At 29.8% G+C, this 13,791-nt stretch overlaps 2 protein-coding genes across 2 annotated transcripts; one reads left to right on the top strand and one right to left on the bottom strand.

Moving 5' to 3' along the window:
• The first annotated feature begins 3,914 nt into the window (after positions 1–3,914).
• Positions 3,915–5,040, top strand: LOC109802565 (MIZU-KUSSEI-like protein (Protein of unknown function, DUF617)). The gene has a single exon (XM_020363977.3). It carries the CDS (start codon positions 4,241–4,243, stop codon positions 4,931–4,933), a length of 693 nt encoding a protein of 230 aa, XP_020219566.1. The 5' UTR covers positions 3,915–4,240; the 3' UTR covers positions 4,934–5,040.
• Positions 5,041–10,106: 5,066 nt separating this feature from the next.
• On the bottom strand, positions 10,107–10,835 carry LOC109802735 (retrovirus-related Pol polyprotein from transposon RE1). The gene is made up of 2 exons (XM_020364142.2): positions 10,419–10,835; positions 10,107–10,331 (listed from the first exon to the last, which is right to left on the bottom strand). Exons 1-2 carry the CDS (start codon positions 10,833–10,835, stop codon positions 10,107–10,109), a joined length of 642 nt encoding a protein of 213 aa, XP_020219731.2.
• Between the last annotated feature and the right edge of the window lie 2,956 nt (positions 10,836–13,791).

Below are 13,791 nucleotides of genomic sequence, written 5' to 3'. Positions count from 1 at the left end.
TAAATTGGATCAATTTTTAAAATCTGTAGTTACAGATATATTTTGCAAATACCAAGATGGCTCATGATATATATACTTCTATTTTTTTACAAGTACATCTCTTTTATTTTTTTTTAAATTATAAAATATTGTAATTTTTTTTAATTTTTCTAATTTTACACCTTCAACTTTTAATTTGTTACTTTCTTTTTTTCATACACTTTTTGTTCTCTTTCAATTTTCACATATTAATAAAATAGGTAGGGTGAAAGAAATGTAAGAGAGTACATGTAAAAATTGAAAAAGAAAAAAAAAGGAAAAATGTGTGAAAAAAGATACTAAATAAAATGTTGTAGGTGTAAAATTAAAAAAAATTATTTTTTTTTTAAAAATTTAATTATTTTTTAAAAGGAAGTATACTTATAAAAAAAAGGAGGTGTATATATCATCAACCTACCAACATCTATGCAAAACAACGGATATTGTAACAGGCCGTAGTCCACTATTGTTGCTTTAACGGGCCGCAATTAGGCTTGAAGTCTCCACACCCAGTGGTGATATTGTAACAGGCCTTGTTCAAATTAGGTTGATGATATATACACTTCCATTTTTTTATACATGTATTCCTTTTCATTTTAAAAAAAAATATTAAAATTTTAAATTATCTTTAATATTATTTGAAATAAAAAAAAAATTATTCTGGAAAGTTTTTTTCAAATGATATATACACCTCCTTTATCCTATAAGTACACCTCCTTTTCAAAAAAAATAATTAAAATTTTAAAATATTTTTAATTTTTTGTTCTTTTTATTATTATTATTTTACATTCACAACATTTAATTTAGTACTCTTTTTTTAACAGATCTTTCTTTTTTCTTCTTTTTTTATTTTTTCAATTTTTACATGCACCCCGTTATCTTTCCTTCACCCTACCTATTTTGGTAGCATGTAAAAATTGAAAGAGAAAAAAAAAGTGAGTGAAAAAAAAAGAAAAAAGTAGAAAATTGAAAGTTAAAGGTATAAAATTAAAATATATATATATATATATATATAATATTTTATAATTTTTTTTAAAAATAAAGTAGGTATACTTATAAAAAAAAACAGGAGGTGTATATATCATGAGCCTTCCGAAAAGAACTTTCCGTCAGAATAATTACGGAAAGTACTTTCCAAATACTAAAATTACTATTCCAGAAATAACTTTCCGTCAAAATAATTATGGAAAATACTTTCCGTAACACTAGAATTACTATTGCGAAAAATTCTTTCCGGAATATTAACAGTGTGTGTATTTGTTACCATAATTCCGGAAAGAACTTTTCGCAATAGTAATTTTAGTATTACGGAAAGTGCTTTTCAAAATTATTCATACGGAAAGTTATTTCTGGAATAGTAATTTTAGTATTCCGGAAAGAACTTTCCATAATTATGTACAAATATACCTCTGAAAAAAAATTTCTAGGATAATTTTTTTTTATTTCAAATAATATTAAGGATAATTTAGAAATTTAATATTTTTTTTTTAAAAAGGGGTATATGCATAAAAAAATGAAGGTGTATATATCATCGGCCTTCAAATTATCACATGGATTCGTGAAAGCCCAAATCAATGAGGCCGACAATAATGGTAAAAACGATTGTTTTTGTTACTTGATCAACTATTGAATTTGATATTATTTTTTAAAACAAATTGTCAATAATTTTTTAAAAAAGAAAAACTCATATCATAATTTAATTTTTCATTTGTAAATTAATAATATAAATTATAAATAAATATTTATTATGATTTTTAATTATTATATAATATATATTAAAAATATTTATCCGTTGTACATATATACTAAAATAGTAGTTTACGGTTTAAAGGTTTATGCTAACTGCACATTACACGCTTAATACTTACAATTGATAATTCAATAAAATTACAATTTCGTTGAATATAAATAGGATTTCATAATATTTTGTAAAAGATATATACATTTGATGAAGATTTACATCCTGAGACGGATTCTTGTCCCTGCTTGTTTGAATAAAAATGGAGTCGAAGGAAATATATATATAAAAGAAGGATATAAAAAGTTATTTAATTTTTGTTATTTGTTTGAGATGAGAAAAAAGAAGAAAGAAAATGATTTCTGTATGATTAGCTCATCATTAATTTGATGTATTATTAATCTGAATGTTGTTGAGTGGAACCTCTTTTATTTTATATTTCACGGTACCTTTTTCCATTGAAATATTGAATGTTAAGTTTGAACAGGATACGAGCAAATTGTGTCGAAGACGTGATTGTGACTGGTTTTTTGGCAAGCTGTTACAGTGAAATCTGAGACCCAGCATATATTGGCCACTAAAGCTTCTCGCTATTTCCAGAAAGTGTATTTTTTGGTAAAATGTTTCTGTTATGTTATCTTCCCAAATGAACAACAGGCAATTCAACCTGTCACATAATACAAACCAAAAAAAAAAAGTAGTGTACAATCATCCATCCCATCACTACCCCCAATAATTCCAAGGCACTCTCAATCAAGAATAATTTATTTTAGGTTAATTCATTGATTCGGGAATTGCCGCTCTTGTGTGGATAATAATGTCAAAGTTTAGCCTAACTTGATGTTTCACTTGGAAAGAAAATAAGAACCAAAAGAAAACATTAGAAGGACGCAAGTGTAAGGCAGAGAATAAACATTGCAATGTTTGATCCAAGTAAGGACATACTTAGAACATAGTGGCTGGTAATCAGTCACTGCTCTGGAACAGTACACCGGAATTTGTAGTTTTGTAGGTCCATTTAACCAAAGATTATCAAATCCATGGTATAGCTGGCTTCAATTCTTTCCTGGCCACATTTGAAGTCCATGTATATCCACTGCAACGTATCAAAACATAATAATCCACTACTTGATACACACCCTCCTGAATCCTGATTATGATATGTAAACTTAATTAATTAGGCTGCAATTTATTTAATTTTTCCCTTTTGCATTTATTGTATTTGAGTACCTAGCTTGCTCATGAATGATGCAATCAAACAGAAGCACATGAGGGGCAGAAAAATTAGGAATGCCCAAATCATATTCCAATGAGCCACACGTAAAAGGAGCTTTATTATTTCCAGTGCTTACTTGTCAACCTCTCATGGTACCAGACTGATGCCGACGTTGCCTCTTCTTTTTTCATTCTTCGCGTGAAAGGTCCCCCACCTTCGACACTAACCCCAATTTGTTAATTTTGAAAATAAATATTTTTTCATGCGCCACTTCGATTTCTCTTCTTGTTGTTTTTGGATCCAGTGTTTTTTTTTTTTTTTAATGATCTTTTACTTGTGGGGGAGATATTAGTTGAAATTAAGGATGTGATGAATACGTACGAAGGTAGAGTTAGTTATGTTATATTGAATGGATTGACTTTGCAATTGAATAATCATCCATGTGTGCTGCTTTTGGCCCAATTGATGAGACGCTAGCTTTGAGGGTGTAGCCTGTAGGTGTAGAAAAATTATTGCCCTATGGAGAAGCAGCGTATATTGATGGTGATGAGAATTTTATATACGAAAGTACGTAGAGTTGGTTATGTGACATTAAAAGGATGCACTTTGCAATTATGAAAAATGGGAGGTGGTTTTGGAAGAAGTTAATGAGACGCTTTGGGGGTGTATTTATGTAGAGTGGATGGTGATGAAAAGTGAAGTAAAAATTAGGTGCAATTAGACGTAATAATGTCGGGGGCATTGTATAAATTGTGTTTTGCAAGCTGGGGTATGTTGAAAAAAGGCATTGGCGTGGAATTAATGGAAATAAAGGCATGAAATGAAAGAAAAGAAAGAGTGGGCGGGCCTCTTGATAATTTGTAGCGCCTAACAGAGAGTTTGGATGGTTGAATACGACCTATGGTCTGACACATTTAAAAAAAGAAGAAGAAGAAGTAAGTTAGGGGAGGGAAGGATGTGAATAATTATGGGTGAAGGTTTGAGAAAGCATAAAGCAATTGACGTTGATACTCGAAAGTAATGATCAGAGAGGCACATGCGAGTAGAGTTATTTTTTCTTCCCTCATTAACCCCACCCCGTGGTCCAGCGTCCAGCTAGCCTGCCCTTAGGGCCTTATCTTATCACATCCAATTCACAAAACTTGGTCACATCAACCTTTAATCATATAAAGATTCCTATGCTATAAATCCTAACCCTCTCATTAGTCATTACACATGCATATGAGTGAGTCAGTAGCTAATAGTTTTGTGTTAATTAAGATGGTATAATGGGACCGGTGCAGTGGATGGAGAACGTGAACCCGGGTTTAGCGTCGCTGCTCCGTCACAGCACGGGGGAGAATAAGAAGCGAAGCGGAGGAGGGGGGCTGTTGAGAATGCTGAAGCTGTTTCCGATGCTGAGTTCGGGGTGCAAAATGGTGGCACTGTTGGGGAGGCCGAGGAAAATGCTGAAGGACAGTGCGACGACGGGTACGATCTTCGGTTACCGGAAGGGGAGGGTGAGTCTGGCCATACAAGAGGACACGCGTGAAATGCCGATATTCCTCATAGAGCTTCCGATGCTGGCGAGCGCCCTGAACAAGGAGATGGGTTCGGACATAGTGAGGATTGCGCTGGAGAGCGAGACGAGGACGAACAAGAAGAAGCTTCTGGAAGAGTTCGTTTGGGGCGTGTACTGCAACGGGAGGAAGGTTGGGTACTCCATCAGGCGGAAGCAGATGAGCGACGATGAGCTCCAGGTGATGCAGCATTTGCGAGGGGTTTCCATGGGAGCTGGGGTGCTCCCCTCCGCTTCTGATCACAAGGAGTGTGATGGGGAAATGACTTACATGAGGGCTCGCTTCCAGAGGGTCCTTGGCTCCAAGGATTCCGAAGCCTTCTATATGATTAACCCTGATACTCATAATACTTCTCATTCTCAAGGCCCCGAGTTCAGTATCTTCTTTCTTAGACCTCACTAATTATTATTCAATCATTACAATTCTAACCTTCTTATATGCATGTAACCTCAACCTTTTCAATTCATCCTCATCCTCATGCTTTCCAATAGGATACCTTTTTTTATTCATTCTCCATTACTACTAAACTCAACCTTAACCTTATGTTTCATCATTATTCATTAATATTCTCTCACAAATACCATTTCAAATATATAACTAACCAAATATTCTTCCACTAGTTATCTTCAAATAATTTCCAAGCAATCTAAGAGGCGCTGCACCATTTGGACCTAATTGCACTAATTATGTCTTTTAATTAATACTGCTAATCACAGAATCTAAAAAATTAATCACTTTAGTTAATACATAACTTTGTATTGTTTATAGTAATTAATATTTTACTTTTCTATATCGTTGTAAAATTTCATCCCTTATTTTTAATCCTGCGATGATTTCTTCTGCGATTTTTACAGTTTGTTATAAATTATTTTCCTTTAATATATATAGATTTTTTTCGATAATATTAATAAATATAGATTTTATAAGATTTGTAGGTCATGACTGATCATAGCTAACTTAGATATTTGTCAGCAGCGGCCTGTCTTTTTCCCCGCGTACTATGTGGAAAAAAAATATTAATAAATGCTCTAAACCTTACTTGAAAGAGTGTGATCAAACTTAAAATAAAAAAATAAAAAAAACACTTTAAATTTAATATATTTATTATAATAATAAGAACTCTAGAATGTTAAAAAACAAATTGTACCACCCTAGGTTTAGATTATTAGTAAGAGAGTTGGAGTACTTTACATGAAAATATGGGTTACGTTACGTCTAATAAATTAATGTTATATGATCACATGTGTTTGTCACAGTTGATCGGAAATAGAAAGAAGATTTGAGAAATTTATTTTTATGTATAGCGCGTTATTTATAAAACATGACGTCATTATCTTAAAACTCAACAAGAGTCATTATTCATGGGGACAAAGGTAGGTACAAGGGTTTTTGATGTTTACTTTGAATCCAGCAATCACACGGTAGACAAAAGAGACCCAGAGTTTGTTTCGATGAGGAGTAATAAGAGGGATATCCGGGAAAATGATGGCAAGGGGATAATTATTCTCATTTCTAGATTTTTAAATATATTTATCAGTAACTTAAGAAAATGTGAGGGGGAATTATTGTTATTCTCTATTTCATTTTTTTTTAATTACCGTTGCAAAAATATTATAACTTTTTTTCTTCACAACAAGGATACTATTGAAAAAAATAAGGCGATAGTCTTTCTATCTAATATATTTTATATTAATCAAAAATATATTGAACAGAGTTTATGTCAAATAATTTATTGCTTGCATTTTTTTGTTTTCATCGTAAACACTGGAAAATCTATTATTTCAATTTATAAATTTTGGAGAAAACTCTCTTTATTCCTCCAAAATTACACGAGTCACTACATTAGTCTTCTAAAAATTATAAAATTAATACATGAAAAGTTTAAACATTATCATATTAGCCTTTAAAATGTTTTGTCACAAAAAGATCTAAAATATCCATGCAGGTGATACTTATGTAGAACTGAAGTGGTAATTAACAAAAATGAATTACCAACAATAATTCATGCAGATTCATACTTATAATAATTTATTCATTGCTTACTTCTCTCATAATAGCGCTGTACTTCATAATTTAAAACTGATAACCAACACAACAGAGATATATGAATTACCAACAACACATGTTGAGTGCGATGGCCGTAAGCAACTTACATTATTAAAGAGGACGTTAAATTTTGGATTTAAAAAAATGTGTAATCTCAGATATATTCTTACGTACACACACAAATAAATATCCGTATATATAAATAACAAAAATGTAAAAAATAATGGCAATCATTTAAACATGAGATGGATACCATTGTTTTCTTTTCATTCCCTCGATGTCCTATTTCATAAACAGGAGTATGATTACGATTAACAATCATTTATAATAAAATTAGATAAATATTTTTCGTTTATTTTGTGATAGAAAGATTCAGTTTTACCATTACATAATGTTTAGAAAAAAGAAACGAGTTTGTTGTGGCGAAAATGCGGTAGTTGCCTTTCATTTAAATTTGAGAGGAAAAATAATAGAAATCATGTATCATAATGCTAGAGATACGAGATGGGCGGTACGGGTTATTCCATGCTTAAGCAAGGTCAGGAATTTGAATCTTGCATTATGTATGCAGCCGCGTTAAATTTTGGGGCCAGCTATCCTACTCTTTGAGGTGCGTTCAACGTAGCGAGAAGATTAGTTACTATTATCGGCGATAAATATTCCAGGGACGAACAAAAAAAAAAAGATACGAGATGGCCCGGAAGTACAAAGCCAGGGTTTGATAACACACCTTGCTGGACTTAAGGCCCATTCTACTGGGGCAAAGGCAAATGATACACAACAAGAGCCCAAAATTCATTAGTAATCCAAATCTTATGGAAACCTAAAACAGTTAAGGTTGATGATATATACACCTCCATTTTTTTTATACATACACCCTCTTTTTAAAAAAAATATTAAATTCTTAAATTATCCTTAATATTATTTGGAATAAAAAAAATTATTCTGGAAAGTGTTTTTCAAAGGTTGATGATATATACACCTCCTTTTTCCTATAAGTACACCTCCTTTTCAAAAAAAATAATTAAAATTTTAAAATATTCTTAACTTTTTGCTTTTTTTTTTTTTTTTTTTTTAATTTTACATTCACAATATTTAATTTAGTACTTCTTTTTTACAGATCTTTCTTTTTTCTTCTTTTTTTCTTTTTCAATTTTTACATGCACCCCATTATCTTTCCTTCCCCACCTATTTTGGTAACATGTAAAAATTGAAAGAGAAAAAAAAAGTGTGTGAAAAAAAGAAAAAAGTAGAAATTTGAAAGTTAAAGGTATAAAATTAAAAAATATATATAATATTTTATAATTTTTTTAAAAAAATAAAGAAGGTGTACTTATAAAAAAAACAGGAGGTGTATATATCATGAACCTTCCAAAAAGAACTTTCCGTCAGAATAATTACGGAAAATACTTTCCAGAATACTAAAATTACTATTCCGGAAATAACTTTTCGTCCAAATAATTATGGAAAATACTTTCCGTAACACTAGAATTACTATTGCGAAAAATTCTTTCTGGAATATTAACAGTGTGTGTATTTGTTACCATAATTCCGGAAAGAACTTTTCGCAACAGTAATTCTAGTGTTACAGAAAGTACTTTCCAGAATTATTCTGACAGAAAGTTATTTCCGGAATAGTAATTTTAGTATTCTGTAAAAAAATTTCCATAATTATGTACAAATATACCTCCGAAAAAAATTTTATAGAATAATTTTTTTTTATTTCAAATAATATTAAAGATAATTTAAGAATTTAATATTTAAAAAAAAGGAGGTATATATATAAAAAAAATGGAAGTGTATATATCATCAGCCAACAGTTAAAAAGCCTATAATTTATGTTTCCGATATATTAGGCCTGCACTTGTTCCAATTTCTTTGGCCCATACTTGTTTAAGTTCAGAGCAAATAGTCACAGTATACCAGTCCATACTACTATGGCCGAGACTTAATGGGTCCAAGCGAACCTGTTAAGGGACCAAAATAAGAAATGCATGTATTCTTAAGGTCTGATATTTTATTTCAGTTTTATTTTCACAATAAAAGATGAGTATATTGTTACCTTACACACTCTTTATGGTCCTTAATATATTTTTTATTATTTCTTATTTCCTCAATTCTCCTTACATGGTATTTAGAGCTAGTTTTGATTTATCACTTATTTATTGGGTCAAGAGAGTTTAAACACTAAAGAATATCCACACTTTGATAGTGGGTAAATCTCATAGAATTTAACAACATAACATAATTCAAAACCTTAAAAAATTAGATATGTAGGTGAATTTTTTTTACTTTTATACTATTCAATATATTTAATTTGATCAGATATGAATTTCACTACACACTTAAACTCCAACAATTTTATCTTCTAAAATCATTGGTTAAGAATAATGTTTTGTTAACAGCAATTAGATTATTCAAGTTATAACAGCGGCTGGTGAAAAGGATGATTGTTAATTTTCAATGTAAATTTGTTGTCCTTATTAAATAGTTTCAGAATGAAGTTTCTAGCCAAGTAATAACCATATGTCATGTTTGCCTCCTTAAATATAGATTTGCCTTTTTTCCATTTGGATTATATCCTTTGTGTCCTTATAATTAGCATTGTTTGTGTCAAACACGACTACTGATGTCTGATGGCACAAACACTCGTGTCATTGTACCTGGTCTATTTTCATATATCATTATCTCTTTCCAATGCTTACCACATTCCTAATCTCCCGTTCAATGTTTGTTTTGTTTTTGGGGTCAATTCTACAATTCTGGTTTTGCAGTCTCATTTTCTTCCATCTTCTACTATGTGCAACATTGATAAAAATGGCACCCGTGTATTGTGTTGAAGACTTGAAGTCAAAACTAAACTACCTTAATCATAATATATTTTTTATATTTTTCTGTAGTCCAATACTCTTGGTTCCTCGCAACAACTATACAATAATAGAGAACAAACCATAATAATAAAAAATCAAAATGAACGAAATACATGATTTTGATATGTACTTCTAGTGAGTATACTTCGGAAACAAATTAATTATAAAAATGATAGATTCTTTCAAAATTTATTTTAAAAACTGACAAATTAATTTATTATTTCATTAAAGTACGCTGAATCACTATAAATCATGTAGTTCGGAAATAATTGTTTTCCCATGTTGGTGGAGGCGTGATGAAAAGTAATGCATAAAGTAAGTAATTCTATTTTAATTATTTCAATATCTTAATTATCAAATAATTAGTTACATTAATTAAACATTTTTTTTTTAAAGATCACACATATTTTCTTAAGGAAAAAATCATATTTGAACCGAAAGATCATTACAGACAACAAATTTTTTTGTTCATATATTTAACATTATTAAAACTGTTAGACGATCAACACCATGAGAGGAAGAAAAGGAAAGGAAATTGATTAAAAATGCATCTGTGTTGTATTATTTTAGAATGGCAAAGCCAATATATATACATGGGAAGGAGAACAAAAAATAAACAAAATAATTAACTATATAAGTCATACAAATTCAATACCCCCTCAAGATGGGAGGAATATGTTCTCAACTCCCAGCTTGGACAATATGTTAAGAAACGCAGTACAGGGTAAGGACTTAGTGAAGATATCAGCTAGCTGATGATGCTTTCTGACACGGATTAACTTGAGAGCACCTTTGTCCACTTGTTCCTTGACATAATGAAGATCAATTTCAAGGTGTTTAGTTCTTTCATGATATGTGTGGTTAGAAGCAATGTGGATAGCAGCCTGATTGTCACAGTAAACAGTAACATATGGAATATGTATGTTGAAATCAGTCAGTAAATTCCTCAGCTAAGTTAGCTCAGTAGAGACAGATGCTAGAGATCTGTATTCTACTTTTGCTGAGGATTTGCTAACAGTATTATGCCGCTTAGCTTTCCAGGAAACAAGAGAATTTCCAAGGAAAACACAGAAACCGGTGGTGGATCTTCTACTATCAATGTAGGAGCCCCAATCTGCATCCAAATATGCATGAAGTTTAGTGTCAGAATTGGTCTTGAATAAAATTCCTCGACCAACAGTGTGTTTAAGATATCTTAATAGCATATGAGCAGCATCCATGTGACCAGAATGAGGATCAAAGATAAACTGACCCAATTTGTGAATAGTGTAGCTAATATCTGGTCTAGAAATGGTTAAATACAAGAGCCTCCCTATAAGCCTTCTATATACACCTGGATTAGAGAGTTTTGTGCCAGATTCAACATGTAGTTTCAACGAAGCTTCCATAGGAATAGCTCAGGTTTGCAGGCCAGCATTCCACAGTCTTCAAGAATGGAGAGAGTGTAATGTTTTTGACACATGAAAATTCCTGACTTAGATTTTGATAGTTCCAAGCCCAATAAAAATTTTAAATCACCTAGGTCCTTCAATTTGAAGTGTTGGTGGAGCATGTCTTTGACAGAGGTGATAGCAGTAGGGTTTGGACTAGCAATAACAATGTCATTAACATAGACAAGTATGACAATGAATGTTGAATTGGTACCTTGAGTAAACAAGGTGTAGTCATACTTGGACTGATTGAATTCTTGAGAAGTTAGTGTGGTGTTGAATTTATTGAACCAACGTCTTGAGGCTTGTTTGAGGCCATGTATAAACTTGTGTAGCTTGATATTATTAATTAAGTTGTGACAAGTTAACACTAGTTATTTATATGCTTAGTGGTATATTAAACATTTTTTTATATATATTTTCTAGGTATGAAATAACTTTATTTTTTAATCTATTAATCAGTAGGAAATCTATTAAAACGACAAAGCAAATTTCTTAATTATAAAAGTTTAGACAAATTTTGTAGGTAAAGTTAATTAATATAACGCTTCATCAATTACAAATTAAAATAATTATTTGAGAAAAAAATCTATATAATATTTGACGTAAAACAACGATATAGTAATATAGAATATCCATAGACAGAACTAACAATAACTAAATTAAACGTAGACAAGATAACAAGAGAGGGAGGAGACGGCTTAGCATAGGTTTTTTTTTTTTTTTTTTTTTTTTCGCTTAATTTCAGTTTTGATCTCTCAAATATTGCAATTGTACAATTTTGATCCCTAAGATTTTAATTGGGTAATTTTAGTCCCTAAAAGATTGAAGTTGTGCAATTTTAGTCCTTCAATTTTTAATTAAACAATTTTAGTCTCTCAAATATCATAATTGTGCGATTTTAATCTCTCTTATTAAAAATTTAATAATTTTAAAATTTTAATATATATATATATAATATTTTAAAATTATACAATTATTTGCTTATTTAAGTTAACGCGTATTATAATTTTTGTTAATGTAGCAAATAATATATATTTATTATTACTAAATAAATAAATTTTATATATTATTGATATTTTAATATTGCTAATAAATTAATATCAATAATATTTTTAGTATATTTATAAATAAACTAATAATTTGATAAATATAACTTAGTATATATTAATATATTTTTACAAAAATATAAATATATTAGATAAGATATGTATATTTCTAATTAATATACTTATATTTTTGTAAAAGTATAGTAATATATAATAAGTTATATTTATCAAATTATTAGTTTATCTATAAATATATTAATAATATTATTGATATTAATTTATTAATAATATTATAAAAATAATAATATATAAATTTTATTTATTTAGTAATAATAAATATATATAATTTGATACATTAATGAAAATTATAATATATGTTAACTTGAATAGACAAATAATTGTATAATTTTAAAATATTATATATATATATATATGTATATATATATTAAAATTATTAAATTTTTAATAAGAGAGACTAAAATCGTACAATTATGATATTTGAGAGACTAAAATTGTTTAACTAAAAATTGAAAGACTAAAATTGTACAATTACAATTTTTTAGGGACTAAAATTATCCAATTAAAATCTTAGGGATCAAAATTATACAATTGCAATACTTGAAGGATCAAAACTACAATTAAATTTTTTTTAATAAATCATACATATCAATTATTGAACACAATTACGTTCGAGTGAAGTAAAATTAGGATAGATAACAACATTATTTAATTTTATTTTTTTTTGAATGTTTAACAAAGTCGTTTACGTATTTAAAGTGGAGAACATTAACCCCAAGCGTGTGATTCAGCGGTAGGGGTTGATCCACACTTAAGCAAAGTCAGGGTTCAAATCATGACTTGTGTATGTAGCTGCGTTAAATTTTAGGACCAGCTATCCTATCTTTTAAGGTACCTCCAATGTTGCGAGGAGATTAGTCACTGCTATTAGCGATGGATACTCCAGGGACGAAAAAAAAAAAGTAGAGATCATTGGTAAATAGATTATTCACGTGTTGGGAGTGTATAGATAAGGTATGGAGAAGAATGAAGGAAGAATATTAAAGGCGGTTGACGAATGCATGAGCAGTTAGCACACGCGGAAAGGGGTGGGTCCCAATTCTACCGGCAATTGGGTTGGAAGGGAGCAGGCTGGGACCCATTGATGGCAACCTTTCAAACTCTTCTACCCATTTAAATCTGCATGAAACATTCATGCTCTAATTCCAGGCCCCACTTTGTAACCGCCTCTCTCAACATGTACCAAACCTATATTATTATGCTCCCATCCAAACTCCCTAATAACAACTCTGCTTCACTTCATCTCCATGGATAAATAAAAATATATTTCTTACATTGTGTTCCTATTTTATTTTTAAATAGAAACTGAATATAAAATATCACGTCAAACCTTTTTCATAGAGGTCACAACAAATTATCCAAAGTAAGATTTAATTGAATTATAATGTAGATGAATTTCCTGATTTTTTTACATAGCAACAATCATATTCACATAAAAATAAATACTAAACATAAATCTAATTATTTAATGTTAATACACAAATAATATTTGGATATACGTGTAATATATATATATAGAGAGTTAATCACCTATACACTGTCAATGTAAAGTTTTTCTATACTAGCAACCAATTATATCTTGTAATTGTGTCATATCACTATAAACACATTTACTTTTAACAGTGACATGACACAATTAAAAGATATAATTGGTTGCTAGTGTAAAAATATTTCACTGACAGTGTATAGGTGATTAACTCATATATATATGTGTGTGTGTGTGTGTATGTATGTGTGTGTAGAAATTTAACTAATAACTAAGATAGTAAAATAAATTTTTTGACTAG

The sequence above is a fragment of the Cajanus cajan genome, chromosome 4 (genome assembly GCF_000230855.2).
Source record: "Cajanus cajan strain Asha chromosome 4, NIPB_CcT2T_4, whole genome shotgun sequence".
Taxonomy (NCBI): Eukaryota; Viridiplantae; Streptophyta; class Magnoliopsida; order Fabales; family Fabaceae; genus Cajanus; species Cajanus cajan.
Note: the sequence above shows the minus strand (reverse complement) of the source record. Positions and strands in the feature narration are given on the sequence as shown.

Coding starts and splice junctions, on each gene's coding strand:
- LOC109802565 (XM_020363977.3), top strand. CDS start 4,241: ATGGGACCGGTGCAGTGGATGGAGAACGTGAACCCGGGTTTAGCGTCG.
- LOC109802735 (XM_020364142.2), bottom strand. CDS start 10,835: ATGGAAGCTTCGTTGAAACTACATGTTGAATCTGGCACAAAACTCTCT. Junction 10,332..10,418: donor AATACAGATCTCTAGCATCT/GTCTCTACTGAG, acceptor TGTGACAATCAG/GCTGCTATCCACATTGCTTC.